Consider the following 27815-nt stretch of genomic DNA (forward strand, 5'->3'; position numbering starts at 1 on the left):
TGCTGGTGCTGGTTTCTTCTTTGTGAAGAAGAGTGGTGAACTGAGACCTTGTATTGACTATAAGGGTCTCAGTCGTTTCACGATTTAAGAATGCCTATCCGATTCCATTGATTAAGGAGTTATTTGACCACCTCAAGGGAGCAACGGTTTTCACGAAGCTTGATTTGAGAGGGGCATACAATCTCGTGAGGATTAAGGAGGGGGACAAGTGGAAAACTGCTTGTGATATCATTACAGGCCATTATGAGTACCTCGTAATGCCTTTTGGCCTTTGTAACACCCGGCAGTTTTCCAGGAATTTATTAACGATGTCCTCAAAGATTTGTTGCAGTTATGTGTGGTGATTTATCTCGACGATATCCTCATATTTTCCAAGTCCCTGGAGAACCACCACACAGATGTCTGTCGTGTGCTTCAGAAACCAAGAGAGAACAATCTCTATTGTAAATTGGAGAAGTGCAAAATTCCATCGTGAACAGGTTAAATTCCTGGGTTATGTCATTTCCACTGCTGGTTTTTCTATGGACCCAGAGAAACTTTCATCAGTCCTACAGTGGCCCCGACCCATGGGTTTACATTCTCTGCAGTGTTTTCTTGGCTTTGCCAACTGTTATTGGAAGTTTATTTGTAACTTTTCGTCTCTGGTCAAGCCCCTGAATGATTTGACCAGAAAGGATGATAACCCACAGAGTTGGTCTCCGGAGTCCATTAAGGCTTTTGAGAGTCTCAAGGCTGCCTTTGTTTCTGCTCTTGTTTTGGCACATCCTGATCCTACGTTACCTTTTATCCTTGAGGTGACTCACCTGTTGATGATATCCTGCTCGTCGGTCCTGCCTACTTAAGCCGTCCAGTCCAGATGATCTCTGCCTTCGCCTTGGTCACATCTATAGAGACGCTCTCCTGTGTTCCTGTTAAAGACTTGCTTGGCTGACATTCCTTGGCTACCTGACGTTTTGGTTTGTCTGACTATCCATTCCAGTTCCTGAGCTATGTTTTAACTACGTTTACTACGTAGTTTACTCTGTTTACCTTTTTTTATTATTATTATTATTATTATTAATAAACAAGTGTGATTTAACTGTACTTCTGTCTCAGTCTGATTCATGGTTTCTGACAATGTTCAGCTGATCACACTGTTGCAATTTGCAAACTTTGTCTCAAGCAGATCAAACGCTGACAAAAACACCATTTGATACCACGTGCTTGACAAGGCATTTAACCTCCCACCACCCAGCCGTTGGCAAGAGCACATGAAAGCTACACAAAAGGGGTGCAAATCTGTTCTCCTCCTTACTCACCTCAGTCTGCCCCCGCTATACCGCATGACCTCTCAGCAGCGTCCACTGACAGGGATGATGGTATAGTGCAGGGTGTCCCAGGTCCTTGCAGCACACCACCAGCTGTTGACTATAGCCAGCACATTTCTCTGCCCCATCTGCTGCAGCCCAGCGTCTGAATGCAAGCTCGTCAAAGCTGCTGACTCTACAACTTCTGACTTTCCGTCTGGTGGATTCTGCTCCCTTCCGTAAATTTGCAGCATGGGCTGTACCACAATGACAGGTTCCCAGTCGCTATTTCTTTTCACATAAGGCCATTGGGGTCATGGTCAGGGACAATATATTTAATTCACAGGACTCGTTGCAACTGGGAAGGATACAGGACAGGGCTCAGTGCTGCAGCTTTTTGTGCCCCCACATCTCCATACAGCTGGTGGTGATGATGTGAGATTTGTCAGCTCTACCCCCTCCTGCTCCTCCTCCTCTTCCTCAATGCATCAGAGTACGAGAACTGTTGCCGATTACACCATTGAATTCCGTACTCTGGCAGCAGAGGTTGCTTGGAACAATGAGGCCCTCGTGGGCACTGGTGTGCTGGTGACAAATTTGCCACTTTGCATGTCAACGGTTTCCAGCTGGTGGTCGCTGTACATGGTGGTCACTGACATCTAACAGCCGTTTCTCAGGAATGTATGCGTTGGGAATATTGTGTCTATTGTGTATTGGGGCTAAGGGGGGATGGAGCCCCGAGTGGCCCCCAAAAAGCCAGAGTCTTAGGCATTCACAAATCTATTATTAGCCCAGAGCCTGAGTGGGGACCAATCTGACTCCGAGCGTGGTCAAGTGACATAGCAGGTCCCACCTTCTGGAGCCTGCAGTGCCTATGATGGACATCCCACTGGTCCAATGCCAGGACCGCGGGACATGCGATGTCCATCATAGGCACTGCAGGGTCCAGAAGGAGGGAATTATAATGCGGCCTCATCACTATGAGAAGATCCCCACTCGGTGCTCGGGCGGGTGGCTCTCCTCTCCTATCCTCTCCTGTCTCTGGCTGCCTGCTGTCTACTGGGATGGGCGTGCCGGCGGCGGACACTACAGCTGAGCTGCAGGAGGACCCGGAGGTCACTGTCACCTGAAGTCTGAAGTCACATGTAATGGTCAGGTAGGTCAGTGCATGTCAGTGTGTGTCAGTGTGGGTCAGGTAGGTCAGTGTGGGTCTTGGTCAGTGTAATGGTCATTGTATGTCAGGTAGGTCAGTGTGCATCAGGTAGGTCAGTATGTGTCAGTGTGGGTCAGTGTAATGCCTCGTACACACGAGCGGACTTTTCAGCAGACTTGGTCCGACGGTCTTTCCGCAGGACTTTCCAGTGGACTACCTGAATGGACGGACTTGCCTACACACGAACGGACTTTCAGGCAGGCTAATTCCACCCGTCTTTCCAACGGACTTTCAGAATGAACGGACTTGCCCACACACGGACAAGTCCATTCATTTTTTATCGGCGAGATTGACACCTAGCGAGCCCCGTCGCGGGGCATACCAGGCCCTTAGGTCTGGTATGGGGTTTAAGGGGAACCCCCTATGCCGAAAAAACGGCGTGGGGTCCCCCCTAAAGTCCATACCAGACCCCGATCCCAACAAGCAGCCTGGCCGGTCAGGAAAGGGGGTGGGGACGAGTGAGCACCCCCCCTTAAACCGTACCAGGCCGCATGCCCTCAACATGGGGGGGTGGGTGCTTTGGGGAGGAGGGCGCCCTGCGGGGCCCCCCCACCCCAAAGCACCTTGTCCCCATGTTGATGAGACAAAGGCCTCTTCCCTACAACCCTGGCCGTTGGTTGTCGGGGTCTGCGGGCGGGGGGCTTTTCGGAATCCGGGATCCCCCTTTAATAAGAGGGCCCCCAGATCTCGGCCCCCCACCCTATGTGAATGAGTATGGGGTACATGGTACCCCTACCCATTTACCTAGGGAAAAAGTGTCAATAATAAAACACACTACACAGGTTTTTAAAATAATTTATTAGACAGCTCCGGGGGGTCTTCCTCCGGCTTCGGGGGTCTTCTTCCGACTTCGGGGGTCCCTCCAGTTCCTCTTCTCCTGGCGTCCGGTTGGTTCTTCTCCGCTCTCTCTGGCCTCTTCTCCCGGTGTTCCAGTTCTTCTTCCAGCTCCTCCGCTGTCTTCATGCCGCTCTTTCGCCAGCGGAGGCCCAGACTTCTTGTCATCTTGGCTTCCTTCCTCTTCTCTTCTCCGGATGTTGACACGGAGCTCTCTCCGGCTGGACTGCTCTCTGAGCGCTCCGCTGTGACTTATATAGGCGGAGACCCCGCCCCCTTATGCCGTCACAGTCCCAGCATGCCCAGGGACTGTGATGGCATAAGGGGGCGGGGTCTCCGCCTATATAAGTCACAGCGGAGCGCTCTGAGAGCAGTCCAGCCGGAGAGACCGTGGTGTCAATGTCTGGAGAAGAGAAGAGGGAAGAAGCCAAGAAGTCTGGGCCTCCGCTGGCAAAAGAGCGGCATGAAGACAGCGGAGGAGCCGGCAGAAGAACTGGAACACCGGGAGAAGAGGCCAGAGAGAGCGGAGAAGAACCAACCGGACGCCGGGAGAAGAGGAACTGGAGGGACCCCCGAAGTTGGAAGAAGACCCCCGAAGCCGGAGGAAGACCCCCCCCCGGAGCTGTCTAATAAATTATTTTAAAAACCTGTGTAGTGTGTTTTATTATTGACACTTTTTCCCTAGGTAAATGGGTAGGGGTACCATGTACCCCATACTCATTCACATAGGGTGGGGGGCCGGGATCTGGGGGCCCTCTTATTAAAGGGGGCTCCCGGATTCCGATAAGCCCCCCGCCCGCAGACCCCAACAACCAACGCCCAGGGTTGTCGGGAAGAGGCCCTTGTCCTCATCAACCTGGGAACAAGGTGCTTTCCCCAAAGCACCCACCCCCCCATGTTGAGGGCATGCGGCCTGGTACGGTTCAGGAGGGGGGGCGCTCGCTCGTCCCCACCCCCTTTCCTGACTGGCCAGGCTGCGTGCTCGGATCGGGGTCTGGTATGGACTTTAGGGGGGACCCCACGCCGTTTTTTCGGCGCAGGGGGTTCCCTTTAAAATCCATACCAGACCTAAGGGCCTGGTATGCCCCGCGCTCGCCACAATAGGAAAATGTGTTTTTCCTATTGCAGCGAGCGCGGGATGCAAAACCCTGCCCTTGCGTCGTATCTGGTCCGTCGGACCAGCATACAGACGAACGGGCTTTCTGTCGGACCAGCATACAGACGAACAGACTTTCCGTCAGGAACTGAGTCCGACGGAAAGATTTAAAACATGTTTCAAATCTAAAGTCTGGTGGACTTTTGGGGAAGAAAAGTCCGCCGAAGCCTACACACGATCGGATTGTCCGGCGGACTCTGGTCCACTGGACCAAGTATGCCGGAAAGTCCGCTCGTGTGTACGCGGCATAATGGTCAGTGTGGGTCTGGGTCAGTGTAATGGTCAGTGTAGATCAGTGTATGTCAGGTAGGCCAGTGTGCGTCAGGTAGGTCAGTGTATGTCAGGTAGGTCAGTGTGGGTCTGGGTCAGTGTAATGGTCAGTGTATGTCAGGTAGGTCAGTGTGCGTCAGTGTGGGTCAGGTAGGTCAGTGTGGGTCTGGGTCTGGGTCAGTGTATTCTCAGGAATGTATTGTAATATAACACAAAAATACAGTGCATTATTTAAAAAAGATGACTGCCTTTCATTGATTCACTACATTTACATTTTGATGAGTTACTGCATTGAAGGTGTAGTTAATCTAAACCAGTGATGGCGAACCTATGGCACGCGTGCCACAGCTGGCACGCAGAGCCATCTCTGTGGGCACGCAGGAGGGTCCAGGTTCACGGCGGGGAGGACACGGCAGCAAGCAGCGGCGAGGTGCAAGAAATTATCTGCATGAGTGAGTGGGCGGCTCCGCAGCCTCTGCGCGGAAGGCTACAGGCCTAACAGCTTGGGAGAGAGAGAAGCAAGCAGCGGCGAGGTGCAAGAAACTGCACTAGTGAGTGGGCGGCCCCGCATCCTCCGCGTGGAAGGCTACAGGCCTAACAGCTCAGGAGGGAGAGAAGCAAGCAGCGGCGAGGTGCAGGAAACTGTCTGCACGAGTGAGTGGGCGGCTCCGCTTGGTAGACTACAGGCCTGACAGCGCGGGAGGGAGAGAAGAGCTTCACCGCTTAATTTTATGGCTGAAGAGGGGAGCAGCATCCCTGGCACCTTCCGGAGCCCGGACTCCTCAAACCCCCTTCAACAGTGAGTCCTGGAGAACAGACTGACTGTGGGCCTGGAAGACGAGGACAGGCGAGAGGCGCAGGCTGTGAGGAAGCCGCTGGATGGAACAGAGCAGAGGGCTCTCCCGGATCAAGGATGGAGACAGCTACCGGGCACAATTATACACTGAATACCTGCAGACAAAGACTGGGGCAAGGAGGCAGAGCAGGGACAGAGCTAGAGGTCTCCCTTTCTCTCAGCTCGCCTCTTTTTCTGTCCACCCTCTCTCTCTGCCCCCCTCTCTCTGTTCTCTCTCTCTCTTTCTCTGTCCCCCCTCTCTCTCTCTGTCCCCCCCTTTCTCTCTCTCTCTCCTCTGTGTGCCCTCTGTGTCCCCTCTCTCTCTCTCTGTGTCCCCTCTCTCTCTCTCTCTGTCCCCCCCTCTCTCTGTGTGTCCCCCCTCCCTCTGTGTGTCCCCCCTCTCTGTGTCCCCCTCTCTCTCTCTCTGTCCCCCCTCTCTCTGTGTCCCCCCTCTCTCTCTCTGTGCCCCCCCTCTTTCTCTGTCACCCCCTCTCTCTCTCGCGCGCGCACACACACACACACACACACACACACCCTCTCTCTTTCTCACAACCCCCACTCTCTCTTTCTCTCTCTCTTTCTCTCTCTCTCACACAATCTTTCTCTCTCTCTTACACAAACCCCCTCTCTTTCGCTCAGCACCCCTTTCGCTCACGTATTGCCGCGTTTTCACTTTGCAACACAAAACCAACTTATTTATTTCAGTTTGGGCACTCGGGCTCAAAAAGGTTTGCCATCACTGATCTAAACTTATTTGCTGTTCACTGGCTCCATTCACATGAGCCTTGTTGCTTGCTGGGCAATAACCTTTTATGGGAGTAAATGACTAACTCTAAGGATTTTTTTTTTTTAATTCAGCATAAAAAAATATTTTATTTACTGCCATGTAGGGATTATTGCAATTCATAACTTGCTTGTGAAAAAAAATATGAAAACGTTCTGACTAAATATTAATACACCACAACTGTATGCAAGGGATTTTATATACATTACTAGCAGTAATATATGATAATGTGGCATAACAGTGATTTTTGATAGCAAAGAAAAAGCCAGCATATACAGGGGTCTCAGGAGAGACCTGTAAATAAATACCATTTACTCATAATCCTGAAAGAATCATAATCTTTTCCTTTTGTCTTGATTTCTTGAACAGGTGCATTCCAGGATTTAAATGCAGAGGACATCTCAGAGGAAGTGGGGAATATGTGGAGGACGGTGTACAAGCTGGCTAAGACATTTGCTGACATGCCAGGACCCAGGAGAGTAGCAGAGAATGTGAAGCTTAAAATTGACAAGTTTAAAGTGCATCTTCCTATCATCTCTGTCATCTGTAACCGAGGCATGAAAAGTCGCCACTGGGAAGAGGTATAACATCTAGTTTGCAGTTTACATGCAGCTCCATCTATGAAATATACCTTAGGCCCATTTCACACTGCTGCGACTTGAAAGTTGCACGATTTTGCCACGCTTTTACTGCGATTTTGTGGCAGTGATTTTGACATGATTTCATGGAATACCTGTGTAAACTTAAGGTCTATGGACCTCAACTCGCATCAAATTTAGACCAAAGTAGTGCAGGAACTACTTTGAAGTTGGTGCAAGGTGCCTTATACTAACTGTAAATTAATATTGTGGTATACTCAATTAACTCTATATCTATGCACTTCTTCATATCCATATCAAAATGGATTTTTATTGTTGCAGTTTTTCAGTAAACATACTTAGACAACTATATATCTTACCCACATATGGATCCAGGCGTGTTTGAAACACTGAATTTGCCCACTTTGTTAAGTTTTTGGTGGATCTATAGGCTATCTATGTTGAAGCCACAGTGAATGTATATTTAAGTAAATAAGAAGTGTGTGTTATTAGAAATACACTTCCCAACATTGTTTTGAATAGCCATGAAGTGAAGGTGGGGTTGTAGACCAGGAACAAGCAGATGGAAAGTTGCTGACATAAGTGGAGGGTTTCACCTCAAGTTGATGTCCATAGGCACGTATAAGTAGGGTTGGACTGGGACATTGGGGCCCACCAGAGAAAGTTATGCCCCGAACACACAATCGGACATTCCGACAACAAAATCCATGGATTTTTTCCGACGGATGTTGGCTCAAACTTGTCTTGCATACACACGGTCACACAATGTTGTCGGAAATTCGGAACGTCAAGAATGCGGTGACGTACAACACGTACGACGGCACTATAAAAGGGAAGTTCAATACCAAGTGCGCCACCCTTTGGGCTCCTTCTGCTAATCTTGTGTTTATCTCGTGTTAGTAGAAGTTTGGTGAGAGACGATTTGCGCTTTTCAGCCTCGTGCTTTTCAGATCGTTACTGCTCTTCAGTTTGTGCTTGTGGGTTCATATCATTTTTTCAGTGTGTTCTTGTCCGCTCATTTCTGTTTTTCAGCTCACTCTTCTCAGGCCTTTCTGTTTTTCAATGCTTTCTGTTAGTTCGTTCTGACCAGCCGACCGTTTTTAAGCTATGTTGTGGTTACGTACTCGTAGAGTTTATGCTGTGCAGGGGCTTGGTGTTGGGGTTCTTACTTTGACCCAAGCCCAGTCCATGAACAGGGCGGGGAGAAGTTCATGGACGAAGAATTGGTTGCTCCAGTGTGACCAATTCTCTCATATGCCTTTGTTGCGGGAGATCCGTGAGAATAATCCTGATGATTTTAGGAATTATCTCTGGATGACGGACCCCGTTTTTCACCGTTTGTTGGCTTTGCTGTCCCCTTATATTACGAAGCAGGACACCTGCATGCGGCAAGCCATCACTCCCGAGCAGAGGCTAGTTGCCACATTGCGGTACTTGGCGACAGGGAGAAGTCTGCAGGACATCAAGTTCTCGACAGGCATCTCCCCCCAGGCCCTGGGGATCATTATTCCATTCTGCCATCATTCAGGTCCTGCAGAAGGATTATATTAAGGTAAGATTTCTCCATTAACATCATATTCTATGTATTTCATGTTTGCTAATGTATTGTATTTCATTCATCATTCCCTAATTACCATGATTGTAATATGCTGTGAATGTCCCCTTTGTCCTCATGCACGTTGGAAGCTTTTAAACTTGCTTTTTTGTCCTTCATGCATATTTGCCTTCACTAACCTCCCCAGCATGTTATCCTGGGCCCATACACACCTAGCCTAGTCACTTAACAATGTATTTTGTCAGCTCCATAGTAGTGCTTTACCCTAAACACCCCCTAAAATGTGTACAAATATTATTTGTGTGCTTAAATTTGTACAGAGTGCCAGAGGCTTTTTTTAGGGTCCCACAATCATTTGGAACCCTGCCTCCCCCCAACCGCTAAGTCAACTGATACCAATCCTCTACTCTAAAAAGTTTGTTCTGGTGTCCCACACTAGTGCTCCTGTGCCCAGATGTGTAAACAGCTGCTGAGTGTTCTCTCCTTACACTGAATCAAGTTTGCATTTCATTCTAGTTACAAACCCATCTAGACAACAATGTACTAAACTTATTTTAATACAAATAGCCATGAAAAAATGTAGTTAACTTGGATGTGCCCCAAACATCATATTAGTGGGCGAACTAACCATGTTCACTACGAACGATTACTGTGCCCACGAACCTGAAACTTCCATTTTAAACTGTACAACAGTAAAGAAAAGCACATGGAGCAGCATGCAAGTAATAATAATAAAAGGAACACATGTCAACTACTTACTTTTTTGAAGAACTCTCTTGATCCTTCTGTACTGATCCTGCCCCCTCAATTTCAGGTCTGACCATCGTTTCCTCAGTTGATCCTTGGATCGCCGTACCCCAAAATTCAGGCGCAGACTTTTCACAACTTTAGTCATGATCTTGGCCTTTCTGACATTTGGGTTTGGGTAAGGTCCATGCTTCCCATTATAGTCAGCCCTCTTCATGATGTCCACCATCTCCACCATCTCTACAAAGGACATATTTGAGGCCTTAAATCTCCTCCAGTATCGGGACGTTCGTGGCTCCGGGCTTTCGTTGTTGCTGCTGCTATCTGGATGTACTTGCTCTGTCTCCGCCATGTGCTCTCCTACTGCTTCGAAAAACAAGGGGTGGGGAATAGACTAGAAAGAACGTCTGGGGCAGGCGGAGTTTCACGCATGCGCAGTATATATAAAGTGTAACACGCATGCGTCGTATGTATGATCTATGAGCGGAGGAAGGAGTAGCGGAAGCGCCGATCGTTCTAACGAAGGTACAATTTTAACTTGGTGCATCAGTGGCCTATACTGCCCAGGATTCCATGAGATCAGGAGCTGCAGCAGATGCCATTTATGTCCCCAGGCTGTGGTACTATGACAGGCTGTCATTTTTGTCAGACCAGACTGAAGTCAGGCAATCCCTCTCAACCCTTCCTTCCACTCTTCCTTCCACGCTTCTGTCCACCCTAGCTGAGGCTTCCGACGTCCAACCTGGGCCTTCCAGCCAGGAAGAAGTGGAGGAGCCCAGCTTGAGTCAGGTATAGCATTGTTCTATATATTTCTTGTCGTAAAATTGATGATGTTAACTAGATGTTATTATTGATCATTAAATGCTGATTTAATAAAGTGTTTTACATATCAATAGACAGTAGTGGCCAAAAATGTTTGGGACAAGAATGAAAAATGCTGGGGTCAGAATGATAGTCTTTTCTATTTGTTAACATTCAATTTGCAACAGTCATGAGCTGAAAATTGTGTGTGATTGATGAACAAGAAGCTAAAACTATGTCCCTTTTTCATACACAGGAAAGTCTCAGCCAGGAGGAGGCTGTGGAATGTGGCAGCCAGGAGGAGGCTTCGGAATGTGGCAGCCAGGAGGTGGCGGGGGGGAAAGTGGCAGCCAGGAGGTGGCCGGGCCCACCGAATCCCAGGTCCCTCCCCTCTTCCAACCAAAAGGCCCAGGAAGGGGAGTAATGTCCAGGAGGCAGCACTTGGGCTGATTCGGGAGGCTAAGGTGGCCCTCAGAGCCACCCCCACTCCTCAAGAGGCCTTTGGCTGCATGACTACCAGCAAAATGCAGCAAATGGAGGAGGGCCAATGCCTCATTTGTGAGGAAATAATATATACGACACTAAATAAGGGGTTGAGGGGCCAAGTCACAAACAAAACACACCAGTGGGAGTTGGACCATACTCCTCCTCCACCTCCTGCCACACTTCCAACACCACAGCCACAGCCTGGAAGCAAGCATTTAAGGAAGAGTGGAAATAAGACAAGAAAGTGATGGCCTGGGTTCAGTCTGGTCTGACAAAAGACGACCACAGCCTGAGGACATATGTCATCTGCTGCTGTTCCTGATCTCTTGGACTCCTGGACTGGATTGTGCTCGCTATTATATGGACTCCTCAGGCTACCAATTTTGGCTGGAAAATACTTGATGTGTGCCCTGGGGTACAAAGGCTTCACCAATTTCACCAGTTTCTCCAGCGTTGCCTTCCTCTTTATTTTCTTATGACCCATAATAAATGGCTATTTTTTTCACAAATACTTGCCTATGTGTTTTACTTCAAAAAGGAGAGTTTGTTTGTGAGTAGGCAGGTGCATTTCAAAAATATAATGTCAAATTAACAAGGGACACCAACACAAACCAACCTCCTTGAGGTTAAAAAAAATACAAGATAATAATGGTGTTATGGTAACTTGACACACAAGAATAAAAACAATATTATGGCGAGCACTAGAAAAAAAAAAAAAAATCTTGATAATAAAGACACTATAAACCAAAATTAAATACATTATTATGGAAATCTGACACAAAACAAAAAATAAAATATTCAGGAGATCACAAGAAATAATAAAGAAATCAGTTTGTCAGAACTCTGTGTGAATATGAGCAGTAAAACAACTTCATTATTCTAGCATTCTAAAGAAGAAGAGAATGCGCTGTCCGGATCCAGTTCTCAAATTTTGTGTGTCGGTAATTCCGATGGAAAATGTTCGATGAAGCCTACACATGGTCGGAATTTCTGAATAAAGCTCCCATCGAACATTTTCTGTCTGAAAATCCGACCGTGTGTACGGGGCATAAGGTTTTTGAACCTTCTTGTCCAATCATTATTTTTTTTTTTCAAAACAACACAACAGTGGTCATCAAGCAACATTGATTTTATTCCTGATGCCACAACATGAAATTTAAAAAAATATATTTGTATTTTATCACACAGTGGTGCAATTATATGGCAAATCTGCTTACAAGGAAGAATAAATGTTTGTTCCTTGAAAATATACACAGTGCTGCAGGTTTACAACACCAAATGTTTGCATCTTGCAGTTATTTGCTTTATCTTAGTCAGTTCAAGAATGAAATACGCAAAAGAGTTCTTATTTCCTCTACCACTAGACTGCAAAAAAGAGAGAGAAGAGACTTGGGCCTCATCCAAACAGTACATACAAAACTTTAAAAAAGTAACCAGCGAAACCCCCAGTAGCCTACAATGACGGACTATATCGGTCACAGAAGGGAGACATGTTAACTAAAATCATCATATTTTTATTTAGAAAACAGTTTAAAATATTTTGAAATAGATAGTACCCCTACAGGGGAAATGGGTACCTAAAATATACATACAATACAAAATTAACATATGCAGATTAGGTAAACATGGTCCATACAGTGGTATGATATGATGTTGTCTGTACGGTCGACGTTTCGCCATTAACTTGGCTTCTTCGGGACCCAGACACATGACCAAGTTACCTAGAACCACACAGTGTTAGTAACACGTCTTTATTGTACAACCCATGTGTACTTTACCACAATAGTATTTCATGTACTCCTACCAATAAAGCTCAGTAGCAGGTCGGTCAGCCCAAACGCCTGGGGTGGGCATAGGAGCACACCAGGTGCAAACACCACAGTGTGGATGGTAAAAAAGACACCACTCCTAGATAAAGAGATGAATAAATCATTTAAATTAAAAATTAAGGGTAATATATAACCAGCCAAAAAAGAGCATCCAGCTTCATTTCTGTGAACTTACTTTGGTCAAAACGCAGTATAGAGTATGTGGCAGCAGATAATACAACCGGAAAATAGGGGCAGTGGGGCCTACAAGATTCAATGGGATATCTTAAAGCAAAACACATACAGTATATATTTATATTTATATATGTTTAAGTAAAGGGAACTTACAGAAAAAGCTAATTTGGTAATGCCTGTAGTGAGAGTAATACTCACTGTCATACAATGCAACAGGCTCATGGGAGCAGGTATATAGGATAGACCTCAGAAACACTTGGTCAGCTATAAATCGCATTGGATCATCAAGTTATCCATCTGCAAATGGCTCTGTGATGCAACAGCGTTCCTCTGGAATCCACAAAACATATCAATATAAATAAGCTAGTCTCCATCTCGCACCCATGCAGTCTTAGCATATGCTGTGTCCTTCAAACCCCTTACCACGCCACATCCATAGGTGTGCGCAGGGGGTGTGCCAGGTGTGCCTGGGCACACCCTAATCGCTACGTGCTGTGCAGATTGCCCCCAATGCCTGGACTTCCCCCCTTAGTTGCTTCCACCTGCCTCGCGGTGCTGCTTGGCTTCCCTCCTTTCAGAATGGAGAGCAGGGGCAGGGCTAGTAAATATGTAATTCGCTGGCCCCTTCCTTTTCTAAATGAACACAGTGAACACACTCACTGTGTTCATTCATAACTAAAACATAGCAAACGGTGTTTACTATGCTTCATATTGTGAATGAACAAGAAGCCGCTCAGCACAGAGCACTTCCCATTCAATCACTGTCCAATGCAGCTGAGACTGCAGAGAAAGGCATGTGTGTTAGAGCTTTGGGGTGCACACCCTAATGCAATAGGCTGCGCACACCTATGGCCACATCCTAAGAGACTGCCCACTGCTAATGGAAAGCCACTCACTGAACACTGGGGGACGCCGAGTAATATGCTCCCGCCGCTCCCCGCGTCATTAGCCTGTGGCAACCAGCGGTGACGTCAGCACGCAACGTGTTCCGAAAGCTGCGCGCGGATGTGTCTATGGCAATCGTCCCGTGCCAAAGGCGCAATCACAGAAGCCAAACGAAACACGGCCGAACATCCAAGGATGCCTATGCCTCCCACAATGGCGAAGGGGCCGACCAGCCACACCGTACATCAGGGAAGGAATATCAACTAGTAACCAAACTTACATAGAATCTTATAAGAAATTTGTGAAAACATATAATGTGCCAATTATTTTTAATTTATCTTTTATTAAGATTTGACTCATAGTACCTCATATTACATGACAAACGGGAAACATACAACCCCTGGCAAAAATTATGGAATCACCAGTCCCTGAGGATGTTCCTTCAGTTGTTTATTGTTGTAGAAAAAAAGCAGATCACAGACATGGCCAAAAACTAAAGGCATTTCAAATGGCAACTTTCTGGCTTTAAGAAACACTAAGAAATCAAGAAAAATAATTGTGGTGGCCAGTAACAGTTAGAGTTATAGAACAAGCACAGGGAATAAATTATGAATCACTCAATTCTGAGGAAAAAATTATGGAATCGCCCTGTAAATTTTCATTACAAACACTAACACCTGCATCAGATTAAATCTGCTTGTTAGTATGTAGGTAAAAAGGAGTGATCACACCTTGGAGAGCTGTTGCAACAAGTGGACTGACATGAAGCATGGCTCCAACACCAGAGATGTCAATTGAAAAAAAGGAGAGGATTATCAATCTCCTTAAAGAGGGTAAATCATCACGCAGTGTTGCACAAGATGTTGGTTGTTCACAGTCGGCTGTGTCTAAAACATGGACCAAATACAAACAACATGGGAAGGTGGTTAAAGGCAAGCATACTGGTAGACCAAGGAAGAAATAAGAATTCATCTAGACCAACACAAAGTGGCCCATAATTGTGAAGTGGAAGGAAAATGATAAATGGTTTTCAAATTTTTTTCTTTTACAAATAAATATCTGAAAAGTGCAGCGTGCATTTGTATTCAGCCCCCTTTTACTCTGATACCACTAACTAAAAACTAGTGGAACTAATTGCCTTCAGAAGACACCTAATAAGCAGAGTCCACCTGTGTGTAATTTAATCTCAGTATAAACACAGCTGTTCTATGAAGCCCTCAGAGGTTTGTTAGAGAACCTTAGTGAACAAACAGCATCATGAAGGCCAAGGAACACACCAGACAGGTCAGGATAAAGTTGTGGAGAAGTTTAAAGCAGGGGTAGGTTATTAAAAAGTATCCCAAGCTTTGAACATCTCATGGAGCACTGTTCAACCCATCATTCAAAAATGGAAAGAGTATGGCACAACTGCAAACCTACCAAGACATGGCTGTCTACCTAAACTGACAAGCCAGGCAAGGAGAGAATCAGGATCAGGCAAGGAGAGGCAAACAGAGAAGCAGCCAAGAGGCCCATGATAACTCTGGAGGAGCTGCAGCGATCCACAGCTCAGGTGGAAGAATCTGTCCACAGGACAACTATTAGTCGTGCACTCCACAAATCTGGCCTTTATGGAAGAGTGGCAAGAAGAAAGCCATTGTTGAAAGAAAGCCATAAGAAGTCCCATTTGCAGTTTGCTGGAAGCTATGTGGGGGACACAGCAAACATGTGGAAGAAGGTGCTCTGGTCAGATGAGACCAAAATTGAACTTTTTGTCCTAAAAGCAAAATGCTATGTGTGGCAGAAAACTAACACTGCACATCACCATGAACATAACATCTCCACCGTGAAACATGGTGGGGGCAGCATCATGTTGTGGGGATACTTTTAGTCAGCAGGGACAGTGAAGCTGGTCAGAGTTAATGCGAAGATGGATGGAGCCAAATACAGGGCAATCTTAGAAGAAAACCTGTTAGTCTCCAAAAGACTTGAGACTGAAGCGGAGGTTCACCAGCAGGACAACGACTCTAAACATACAGCCAGAGCTACAATGAAATGGTTTAGATCAAAGCATTTTCATGTGTTAGAATGGCCCAAAGTCCAGACGTAAATCCAAATGAGAGTCTGTGGCAAGACTTGAAAATTGCTGTTCACAGATGCTCTCCATCCAATCTGACAGAGCTTGAGCTATTTTCCAAAGAAGAATGGGCACAAATGTCACTCTCTAGATGTGCAAAGCAGGTAGAGACATACCCAAAAAGACTTGCAGCTGTAATTGCAGTGAAAGGTGGTTCTACAAAGTATTGACTCGGGGGGCTGAATACAAAGGCACGCCGCACTTTTCAGATATTTATTTGTAAAAAAAATTGAAAAACATTTATCATTTTCCTTCCACTTCACAATTATGTGCCACTTTGTATTGGTCTATCACATAAAATCCCAATAAAATACATTTACGTTTTTGGTTGTAACATGACAAAATGTGAAAAATTTCAAGGGGTATGAATACTTTAAGGCACTGTATGTCTACCAATAAATTTTCTTATCGTACATCACGGGACACAGAGCCATAGTAGTTACTATGTGGGTTATAGGCCACCTTCAGGTGATGGACACTGGCACGCCCTAAGACAAAAAGTGCACTCCCTATATAACCTCTCCCACTGCTGGGAGTACCTCAGTTTTTTCGCCAGTGTCTAAGGTGTTGGTCATGAGTAAAGATGTGCTGTGCTGAGCTCCACTGGAGCAATCCTTGCTGGGGCTAGCCATCCATTCAAAGTGTCTTTTTGGCCGAATTGAATGGTACCCAGGCCTCGTATCCGAAGAAATGAGGTCTTGCCTGTAAGGCTTCTCTTTTTAGAGAGCTGGACCCCGGGATCCAGTACTGTTTTGTAGTAAGGCCATAAAGTTTTACTGGCGGTGGTGCTAATACAGGTCCAGGATTGTGGGTTTCCTCGAGGATCCCCAGCTCCTGAAGGTTTAACGGAACCCACCGTGAAGGGTGAAGATTGGGTCTGTTGGTTTACCACAGAAAACCCTGCTGCGGGAAAGGTAAGTGGAGTTTTCTAAGAAATTTTTAAAATTTTCTTATGAATGTCTCCTTTAATTTAGTAAATGTTGCCATGCCTATGTGTCACCACTGGGGGCTGTATAGGGCACTTACCGTCTCATGCTTCTCAGAAACCTCACAATGTGTCCAGGAAACAGCAGTTTTCTCTTCCTCCGGACGGCAGCAGACCTCTGGTAAGTCTGCGGGGGGTTTACCTCCCCACCAGATGCCCCCCCCGTGCTGTTTTTCTCCCCCTCTTCCTGGGGAAGGAGCACTTAAAAAAAAATTTTATTGGCGTGAATGGCACGCCGCTGAGCGACTTCCAGGCCCCCCCTTTGCCATTACTGCCTCTCTCCCTGCTGATCCAATGGGATTGGAGCTCGCGTGGGAAAAATCTCCTTTTGAAAGAAGAAGGAAGGGCCGTAGGGGGCGGGGCTTAGCGCAGCGTTGGCGTCCTCCAACACCCAGCGCGGGCAGGTATGTAAGGCACCATTGTTGCTGGTGCAAGCTGCAGAGGAACATGAGCAAAGGTGGCATGTAAGAGGTTTTGGTAACACAGGCATTCCTTTTGACACATTTACTACTGCATCAGGCTGAGCATTAATAGCAGCAGCAGAGCTGGACTATTGCTCCAGCAGTGGATGCATTTCTTCTGGTAGTACCTCTGCTTTGTGCATCGGGCTATGGTCGGAAGGGGAGGGTTAAAAACACCTCAAAAAAGGGCTCTAGAAGGACTATAGTCACACGGCAGCCTAGACCCATCTCAAAAAAGATGGCATCCTCCCCTGAGAGTAATATGGATGGTCAGAGTGAGTCATCAGGAGGGGCAAGTGTTGCAGCTGCTCTTAACACTGCAGCCCCTGTGTATATTACTAAGGAGGTTTTTTCTTCAACCATTTTTAGTTTGGAGCAAAAAATTGATGCTTTAATCGCATCTCAGAGTGGAACTAAGCGTAGCAGGTCCCCGTCCATTGCTCATACTGAGGAACAAGGGGCGAGAGATGACAGATTTCTCTCAAAGGACCAGGAAGAGGCTGATGTCTCCTCTTCCGAAGAACCTAATATGGAAGGATCAGGGTCGCAGGAAAGGTTGTTGGTACAATCCTTCACTGAATTGGTCTGCTCCACATTTTTACTGCCAGTAACGCAGTTAGTCGATGAGCCCACTTCTGGTTTAGGTTCATTAAAGCCTCCACAATCTGTTCATGCTTTTCCTATCCATTCATGGCTAAAAAAAGCTTATGTATTCTGAGTGGGAGATAAAGAAATGGTAGATTACCAAAATACATGGAAAATGATTATCCGTGTATACACAACCAGGGGCGGACTGACCATTGAGCCACTCGGGCACTGCCCGAGGGCCCTGGGCCACTAGGGGGCCCCATCAGGGTTGCCAGCCTCAGTAAAACCAGGGACAGTATGTATAAATCTGTGTTTTTTTTACATCTGTCTGTGTATACTGTGTGTACATATATGTGTACACTGTGTGATTTTATACTGTGTGTGTGTATACTGTGTGGCCCCATAATCTCTGATTGCCTGGGGGCCCCCATAATCTCCTATTGCCCGGGGGCCCCATGAGTTATCAGTCCGCCCCTGTACACAACCCTCCACCTCATCCCAAAATTATAAAGAAAAATGGAAAGAAGTTGCCCCAGAGATCTTATGGGTGGGGGAGGAAAAACTATTTAAGAAAATAGTAGGTATGATTGGTATAAAACAGGTAATCAGAAGTAATAAAAAATATACTTTATTCAAAAAATTAATTACATGAAATGTTTAGTTAAAAACAATGAACGGCTCATACAAATATACTGCTACATCATGTAACTGAGGGTTCTAATGAAAGAAACACATACAGGCATGATGTGCTAGAAGTCTATGTAAGCCTTGTATTCTGAGTGGGAGCACCCAGATAAATAGTTTTCCTCTCCGAAAAAGTTTTTAATACTTTATCCTATGGAGGAAGAGTTCTATAAGAAATGCAGAATTCCACCAATTGACGCTGCTATATCCTCTGTGAACAAAAACCTGAATTGTCCAGTAGACAATGCTAATATGCTAAAGGATCCAACAGATAAGAAGTTGGAATTCCTTTTTAAAAACTATATCTCACTCGCAGGTTCAGTTGTTCAGCCTGCGCTGGCAGCGACCGGAGTATCTCAGTCCTTAAAAGACCATTTTATAGAGTTACTCAAGGTTATTCCTGATCAGCAGGCCCAGGATTGGGCCTGGGTATCAGAAGCGTTGTGTTTCACAGTAGACACTATGAAAGATTCTATTCTCCAGGCCTCACGGTTCATGCTAGGGCTGGTACATGTGCGTAGAATCTTATGGTTGAAAAATTGGTCAGCCGAAGCACCATGCAAAAAGCTCTTGGCCAGTTTCCCATTTCATGGTGAACGATTATTTGGAGAAGATCTGGATAAGTATATCCAAAGAATTTCTAATGGGAAAAGTTCCCTTTTACGGGTTTAGAAGAAGTTTAAGCATTTTTCTTTTAAACGTGCTTCTTCCCCAGTGCCAGGGGCATCAGCCTCCAGGCAGTCACGATGTCCTCCACCGTCAGGTTCAAGGGGTAAACCTCAGGGTCAGTCCCAGGGCCAAAAGAGAACCTGGGGGAGGAAACCCACAAAACAAAATACTAAAGCCTCCTTATGAAGGGGCACCCCTGCTCGCTGGAGTGGGGGGGAAGGCTTCTACAGTTTTCAAAGGTTTGGCAGGAACAATGTCAAGACAGATGGGTGGCTTCCTCAATTTCTCTAGGTTACAAACTAGAGTTCCGAGAGTTCCCGTCTCCTCGTTTTCTCAGATCAAGCGTTCCCAGAGATCCAGTTAAAAAGAAGTCTCTTTCTAGCTTTGGATCATCTCTTGTCTCAAAGAGTGATATCAGTGGTCCCCTTGGTAGAGCAAGGATTGGCGTTTTTTTCAAACCTTTTCACGGTTCCAAAACCAAACGGGGATGTCAGACCCATTTTGGATCTCAAAGATCTAAACCAGTTTTTGAATATCCGTTCTTTTCGCATGGAGTCAATCCGATCAGTAGTCTCCATCCTACAAGGGGGAGAATTTCTGGCGTCAATCAACATAAAGGATGCTTATCTCCATGTACAGATTTTCCCCACTCACCAGAAATTTCTATGCTTCGAGGTAGAAAATCTTAATTTTCAGTTTGTAGCTCTGCCGTTCAGTCTAGCCACTGCACCTCAAGTATTTACAAAGGTCCTGGCTCCTCCTTTAGCCAGGCTAAGAGCTCAAGGTAAAACGATACTAGTCTACCTAGACGATCTACTCTTGATAGATCAGTCGGTAGCCCACTTAAACCAAAGTTTGGTCACCACATTCAGCTACCTGGAATCCCTAGGTTGGATTCTCAACCTAGAGAAATACTCCTTAAAACTATCAAGGAGATTACAGTACTTGGGGCTGATCATAGATACAGTTCAGAAGAAGGTGTTTTTGTCCCAGGAAAGGATCAGTTTCATAAAAGAACTGATTCAGTTGGTCAAAACAAAGAAGAATCCTTCTATTTGACTTTGCATGAAATTATTGGGAAAGATGGTGGCTTCTTTCGAGGCCGTTCCTTATGCGCAGTTTCATTCAAAACTGCTGCAAAACAGTATCCTGTCAACTTGGAACAAGAAGGTCCAAGCTCTGGACTTCCCAATGCATTTATCCCCCGAAGTGCGTCAGAGCCTCAATTGGTGGTCGATGACCAAGAATCTTCAAAAAGGAAAATCCTTTCTACCAGTTACCTGGAAGGTGGTAACAACAGATGTCAGCCTTCTGCACTGGGGAGCAGTCCTGGAAGAAGCGTCTGTCAAAGGGAAATGGTCCAAATCAGAGATGACCTTGCCCATCAATATTCTAGAGATTCGGGCAGTATGCCTGGCCCTAGAGGCCTGGACGCTCAGACTATGGAACTGTCCTGTCAGGATCCAAGCCCGACAATGCCACAACGGTGGCCTATATCAATCACCAAGGGGGCACGAGAAGTCGTGCGGCCAAGAGACAGGTGAATTTTATTCTATCTTGGGCAGAAAACGACATTCCTTGCCTATCAGCAATTTTCATTCTAGGGATAGAGAATTGGCAGGCGGACTACTTGAGTCGCCAACAATTGTTCCCGGGAGAATGGTCCCTTCACCCCAACACCATCTTGTCAATATGTCAAAGATAGGGAGTTCCGGACATGGATCTGTTTGCGTCCAGGTTCAACAACAAAATCGCCAACTTTGAGTATCAGAGTTGGCTGCTCTTTCTTGTAAAGAGCCATATTTGATTATTCATAAGGATAAGGTTGTATTGCGGCCTCATCCAAAATTCCTACCAAAGGTAGTGTCAGGTTTTCATTTAAACCAGGATATTGTTCTGCCTTCATTTTTTCCAGAACCTCGTTCTGTGGAAGAAAGGTCACTATATTCTCTTGATGTGGTGAGAGCGGTCAAGGTCTATTTGAAAGTGACCGCTCAGATTCGTAAAACAGATGTTTTGTTTGTGTTGCCAGACGGTCCTAAAAGAGGACAGGCAGCGTCGAAATCTACTATTTTTAAATGGATTTGTCAAGTGATTGTTCAAGCTTATGGTTTAAAGAGGAAAATTCCTCCTTTTCATATTAAAGCGCACTCCACCAGGGCTGTTGGTGCTTCTTGGGAAGTGCATCACCAAGCCTCCATAGCTCAGATCTGCAAGGACTCAACTTGGTCTTCAGCCCATACATTTACCAGATTCTATCAAGTAGATGTAAAAGGTCATGAGGATATCGCCTGCTATGATATTGGGCGCAGTGTACTGCAGGCTGCAGTATAAGTCCTCTAGTCTCTTAGTGCCCTACTTTTGTTGTGTCTCCCTCCCTTCATTTGTCATTGCTATGGGACATCCCACATGGTAACTACCATGGCTCTGTGTCCCGTGATGTACGATAAGAAAATAGGATTTTTATAACCTGTACCTTTTTATAAGTTTACCTGTAAAATCCTTTTCTTTGAAGTACATCATGGGACACAGAGGTCCCTCCCTTCTTGGTATACACATGTATTGCTTTGCTACAAAACTGAGGTACTCCCAGCAGTGGGAGGGGTTATATAGGGAGTGCACTTTTGTCTTAGGGCGTGCCAGTGTCCATCACCTGAAGGTGGACTATAACTCACATAGTAACTACTATGGCTCTGTGTCCCGTGATGTACAGTCAGGTCCATAATTATTGGGACATTGACACAATTCTAATCTTTTTGGCTCTATACACCAACACAATGGATTTGAAATGAAACGAACAAGATGTGCTTTAACTGCAGACTCACAATACTAATCCAGCGCCAATGTGTGTAAACCCAGGGACCTCAATCAAGGCATGTAGAAAATAATCAAATAATACAAATGTATACCATATACCATATAGTCAGTCATCCATGTGACACATAATATGTACTAAGTAGATTGACAAGACTTAAAATGGGGGGGGGGGGGGGTTGGGGGAAAGGGAAAGGGAAATCAATGCAGCTGGACTAGCCGTAACTGATAGATACAGATTTAAAACAATAACCAAAGAATGTCCAGCGCTCTGAATGTCTCATAAACAGTTGCCAGCAGTCCAATAATAAAGGTTAAGAGATTTAATGTTTGTGTATAATAAAAACACTGTAATAAAAGCAATAAATGAACAGTATGTCATCCTATGTTAATAACACTGTAGGACACTTGAATAAGAAAGTTTCTAACAGCCAGAAGTTCCAATCAGCAGCAGGCAGTTTAAGACTGGAGATCCATCCAAAAAACCTAACCCCAGGCTGGGAAGCAGATGGAAGGGAGTTGGAGGGGAGATGGAAGCCCCAGCCCGCCAAACTCAGGGGATCCACACTGTAAAAATCAGCTTAAGATGGAGAGGCTCACCGAATCCGGAGGACAGATCTGTGGATGTGATGTGAAGGCAGGCTGTGAATCCACCGGGAGGGAAAGGTCTCGCAGACGCTCTGTGTCAGGGGATGATGACGTCAGCCCAGCTGGAAGAGGAAGGCGCGGCTTCACACAGGGGAACCGCCGGAACAACAGCTGATAGCGCTGGGCAGCTGCAATGCCGGTCTGTGTCCCCTCTGACTGGAAAAACCTCAGTGGGAGGCAGTGACACTTGGTGAAGCCGTAATGGTAGTGATAAAACTTATCAAGAGGTGACAAGGTGGACAGGAAGCCACCAGGGGACAGGCTGGGGGCATAAACCAATGAGTCTGCCGGTTTGTGTCACCTCTGCATGGAGTGAACCTCAGGAAAAAGTGATGGCAATCAGGAAGTCTAGTGAACCACATGGGCTGCCAGCCAGAAGTAGATAGATGGAATTGGCAGGCGAATGGGAGAACGCTGTGTGTGGACCATATGAGGCTCCCACGGGTGGGTAAAAGAGAGGATGGATTCACCGTGGTATGGTGCTGAGTGGAAACTCTGTTAGTAGTTGCCTTGACGACGCGTTTCGCGCGTTTGCGCTTTTTCATAGTCCTATAGTACTATGAAAAAGCGCAAACGCGCGAAATGCGTCGTCAAGGCAACTACTAACAGAGTTTCCACTCAGCACCATGCCACGGTGAATCCATCCTCTCTTTTACCCACCCGTGGGAGCCTCATATGGTCCACACACAGCGTTCTCCCATTCGCCTGCCAATTCCATCTATCTACTTCTGGCTGGCAGCCCATGTGGTTCACTAGACTTCCTGATTGCCATCACTTTTTCCTGAGGTTCACTCCATGCAGAGGTGACACAAACCGGCAGACTCATTGGTTTATGCCCCCAGCCTGTCCCCTGGTGGCTTCCTGTCCACCTTGTCACCTCTTGATAAGTTTTATCACTACCATTACGGCTTCACCAAGTGTCACTGCCTCCCACTGAGGTTTTTCCAGTCAGAGGGGACACAGACCGGCATTGCAGCTGCCCAGCGCTATCAGCTGTTGTTCCGGCGGTTCCCCTGTGTGAAGCCGCGCCTTCCTCTTCCAGCTGGGCTGACGTCATCATCCCCTGACACAGAGCGTCTGCGAGACCTTTCCCTCCCGGTGGATTCACAGCCTGCCTTCACATCACATCCACAGATCTGTCCTCCAGATTCGGTGAGCCTCTCCATCTTAAGCTGATTTTTACAGTGTGGATCCCCTGAGTTTGGCGGGCTGGGGCTTCCATCTCCCCTCCAACTCCCTTCCATCTGCTTCCCAGCCTGGGGTTAGGTTTTTTGGATGGATCTCCAGTCTTAAACTGCCTGCTGCTGATTGGAACTTCTGGCTGTTAGAAACTTTCTTATTCAAGTGTCCTACAGTGTTATTAACATAGGATGACATACTGTTCATTTATTGCTTTTATTACAGTGTTTTTATTATACACAAACATTAAATCTCTTAACCTTTATTATTGGACTGCTGGCAACTGTTTATGAGACATTCAGAGCGCTGGACATTCTTTGGTTATTGTTTTAACTGCAGACTGTCAGCTTTAATTTGAGGGTATTTACATCCAAATCAGGTGAACGGTGTAGGAATTACAACAGTTTGTATATGTGCCTCCCACTTTTTAAGGAACCAAAAGTAAGGGGACAATTGGCTGCTCAGCTGTTCCATGGCCAGGTGTGTGTTATTCCCTCATTATCCCATTTACAAGGAGCAGATAAAAGATCCAGAGTTCATTTCAAGTGTGCTATTTGCATTTGGAATCTGTTGCTGTCAACTCTCAATATGAGATCCAAAGAGCTGTCACTATCAAGCCATCATTAGGCTGAAAAAACAAAACAAACCCATCAGAGAGACAGCAAAAACATTAGGTGTGGCCAAATCAACTGTTTGGAACATCCTTAAAAAGAAAGAACGCACCGGTGAGCTCAGCAACACCAAAAGACCCGGAAGACCATGGAAAACAACTGTGGTGGATGACCGAAGAATTTTTCCCCTGGTGAAGAAAACACCCTTCACAACAGTTGGCCAGATCAAGAACACTCTCCAGGAGGTAGGTGTATATGTGTCAAAGTCAACAATCAAGAGGAGACTTCACCAGAGTGAATACAGAGGGTTCACCACAAGATGTAAACCATTGGTGAGCCTCAAAAACAGGAAGGCCAGATTAGAGTTTGCCAAACAACATCTAAAAAAGCCTTCACAGTTCTGGAATAACATCCTATGGACAGATGAGACCAAGATCAACTTGTACCAGAGTAATGGGAAGAGAAGAGTATGGAGAAGGAAAGGGAACTGCTCATGATCCAAAGCATACCACCTCATTAGTGAAGCATGGTGGTGGTAGTGTCATGGCGTGGGCATGTATGGCTGCCAATGGAACTGGTTCTCTTGTATTTATTGATGATGTGACTGCTGACAAAAGCAGCAGGATGAATTCTGAAGTGTTTCAGACAATATTATCTGCTCATATTCAGCAAAATGCTTCAGAACTCATTGGACGGTACATCACAATGCAGATGGACATTGACCCGAAGCATACTGCGAAAGCAACCAAAGAGTTTTTTAAGGGAAAGAAGTGGAATGTTATGCAATGGCCAAGTCAATCACCTGACCTGAATCCGATTGAGCATGAATTTCACTTAATGAAAACAAAACTGAAGGGAAAATGCCCCAAGAACAAGCAGGAACTGAAGACAGTTGCAGTAGAGACCTGGCAGAGCATCACCGGGAATGAAACCCAGCATCTAGTGATGTCTATGCGTTCCAGACTTCAGGCTGTAATTGACTGCAAAGGATTTCCAACCAAGTATTAAAAAGTAAAAGTTTGGATGATTGTTAATCTGTCCCATTACTTTTGGTCCCTTAAAAAGTGGGACATATACAAACTGTTGTAATTCCTACACCGTTCACCTGATTTAGATGTAAATACCCTCAAATTAAAGCTGAAAGTCTGCAATTAAGGCACATCTTATTCGTTTCATTTCAAATCCATTGTGGTGGTGTACAGAGCCAACAAGATTAGAATTGTAAAATGTATAGAAAATACAGCGCTGTCAATGAGAGTTATATGACATGCAAAATATGATCTGCTATCTGTACATATCATTAAGCTGCAGTTAAAAAATATGGGATACCCACATAAAACAAGATAGTAACAAAAAGGAAACTGCGCTAGAAAAAACAAACAAAACTCAGTGTATGCACACATAGAGTTTAGAGTCCATCCGTAGTATATACACAGGTATCAGTTAACGGTCCGTGCAGAGTTCACAAAGGCATCTGTCCACATTTCTTAACAGGGTGACAGCACACTCTTAACCACCGCAGAAACAAGTGTAGAAGATAGGACAGTCCTCCACCTCTAAGTCAACTGCCTCTTACCAGCTCCCTTGATCTCTGGTAAGGAGATCACAGACGCTTTTTAGCTTATGACCCAGCTACAGTCTTGGGATGGAACATCAGATAAAATCTCCGTGGTTTCTTTACGTGAGTCTCATCAACATATCCATGGGCCAGTCATATGAAAAAAAGAAAGGCTTCCATAGTGTATAACGTCTAAAACTTTTATTGTATAAAAAAGTAATGCACTTACATCAATCCAGATAAGATAAGGCATCAATCAGAAGGCAAGCCGGCCGGCTCTCTAAAAACAAACGCCCGTAACTTCCGGGACTGCGTGTTGGTATGTTGGTGGCGTCAGCACGCCGCTCTCCCTACGCCGTTTCGTCAAACCTGACGTCGTCCAGTGCATTACTTTTTTATACAATAAAAGTTTTAGACGTTATACACTATGGAAGCCTTTCTTTTTTTCATATGACTGGCCCATGGATATGTTGATGAGACTCACGTAAAGAAACCACGGAGATTTTATCTGATGTTCCATCCCAAGACTGTAGCTGGGTCATAAGCTAAAAAGCGTCTGTGATCTCCTTACCAGAGATCAAGGGAGCTGGTAAGAGGCAGTTGACTTAGAGGTGGAGGACTGTCCTATCTTCTACACTTGTTTCTGCGGTGGTTAAGAGTGTGCTGTCACCCTGTTAAGAAATGTGGACAGATGCCTTTGTGAACTCTGCACGGACCGTTAACTGATACCTGTGTATATACTACGGATGGACTCTAAACTCTATGTGTGCATACACTGAGTTTTGTTTGTTTTTTCTAGCGCAGTTTCCTTTTTGTTACTAAGATTAGAATTGTGTTGATGTCCCAATATTTATGGACCTGACTGTACTTCAAAGAAATGGATTTTACAGGTAAGCTGTTATAAAAATCCTATTATTTCTGGCATAGTAGACATATATACTTCGTCAAAATTGGCGTATAGTTTTGCTTATATAATAGGCCCCACATTCACAGAACATGATATAGACAATCCCTGGAGTTTTACAATCGACCTAATGTTTTATTTGGTGAAGTTTGCCATTCGGAAGATAAAAGGCCTGATTGACCAAGATCCATTCACAGAATCCACATGACCCAAATGGCCAAGTGCCCCTTAGCCTCCGTTCACATCGTCGCGATTTGACGTGTCAAATCGCAGCCTTTTGCCGGCAACGATACTGTCCCAATCGGTGCAACGCCAACTTTGTGGCACCACACCGATTTCCAAAAGTAGTTCCTGCACTACCTTTGGCAACTTCGGGAGCGGTTTCAATAGACATCTGTGCATGAACCTGCACAGATGTCTTTCAAATCGACCCCGAACCCGCACTGAAATGCGGGTTTTAAATCGTGCGATTTTAGCTGAACTTGCACACATTTTTCAAACCTGCGATCAGTGTGAACGAGGGCTTAGATTGGATACTAGAGTAAGAGAGGAAACAAAATGACTAACTGTAACCCTGTCTCTAATGTATTTGGCTTTTTTTAAAGTAATTTCAGGTGAATCTTTAACCACTTCCCGCCCGCCATATAGCAATACGACGGCCGCAAAGTGGTTTCATTATCCTGACTGGAAACCATATGATGTCCAGCAGGATAAGCCACCTACGTGCACCGGCGGGGGCATGCAGCGCAGCTATCGGTGGTGGGGTGTGTCAGTCTGACACACCGCATCACTGATCTCGGTAAAGAGCCTATGACGTAGGCTCTTTACCATGTGATCAGATGTGTTCAATCACAGCTGATCACATTGTAAACAGGAAGTGACGTTTATCAGCTTTTCCTCTATTCGCGCTGACAAGGTGAGGGTAGAGGAGAGCCGATCGGCTCCTCTCCTGACTGGGAGGGTCTGCGCTGATAATCAGCGCATTGATTATTAGTGCAGAGCCCACCAGGAATGCCCACCCATGACCACCAGGGATGCCAATCAGTGCCCTTTAAAGGTGCCAATCAGTGCCTATTTAAGATGCCAATCAGTGTCCATCAGTAATGTCTGCCAGTGCCTCCTCATCAGTGCTGCCTATCAGTGC

At 45.8% G+C, this 27815-nt stretch overlaps 1 protein-coding gene across 2 annotated transcripts in view; it reads left to right on the forward strand.

The window, feature by feature from the left end:
* DNAH3 (dynein axonemal heavy chain 3) overlaps positions 1-27815 on the forward strand; it is an 827768-nt gene that overhangs the window by 303772 nt on the left and 496181 nt on the right. For both annotated transcript variants that reach the window (XM_073591059.1, XM_073591058.1), the window contains exon 18: positions 6748-6959. In XM_073591059.1, coding sequence (XP_073447160.1) covers positions 6748-6959 — 212 coding nt within the window. The remainder of the gene's footprint in view (positions 1-6747; positions 6960-27815) is intronic.

The sequence above is a fragment of the Aquarana catesbeiana genome, linkage group LG06 (assembly GCF_042186555.1).
Source record: "Aquarana catesbeiana isolate 2022-GZ linkage group LG06, ASM4218655v1, whole genome shotgun sequence".
Classification (NCBI taxonomy): Eukaryota; Metazoa; Chordata; class Amphibia; order Anura; family Ranidae; genus Aquarana; species Aquarana catesbeiana.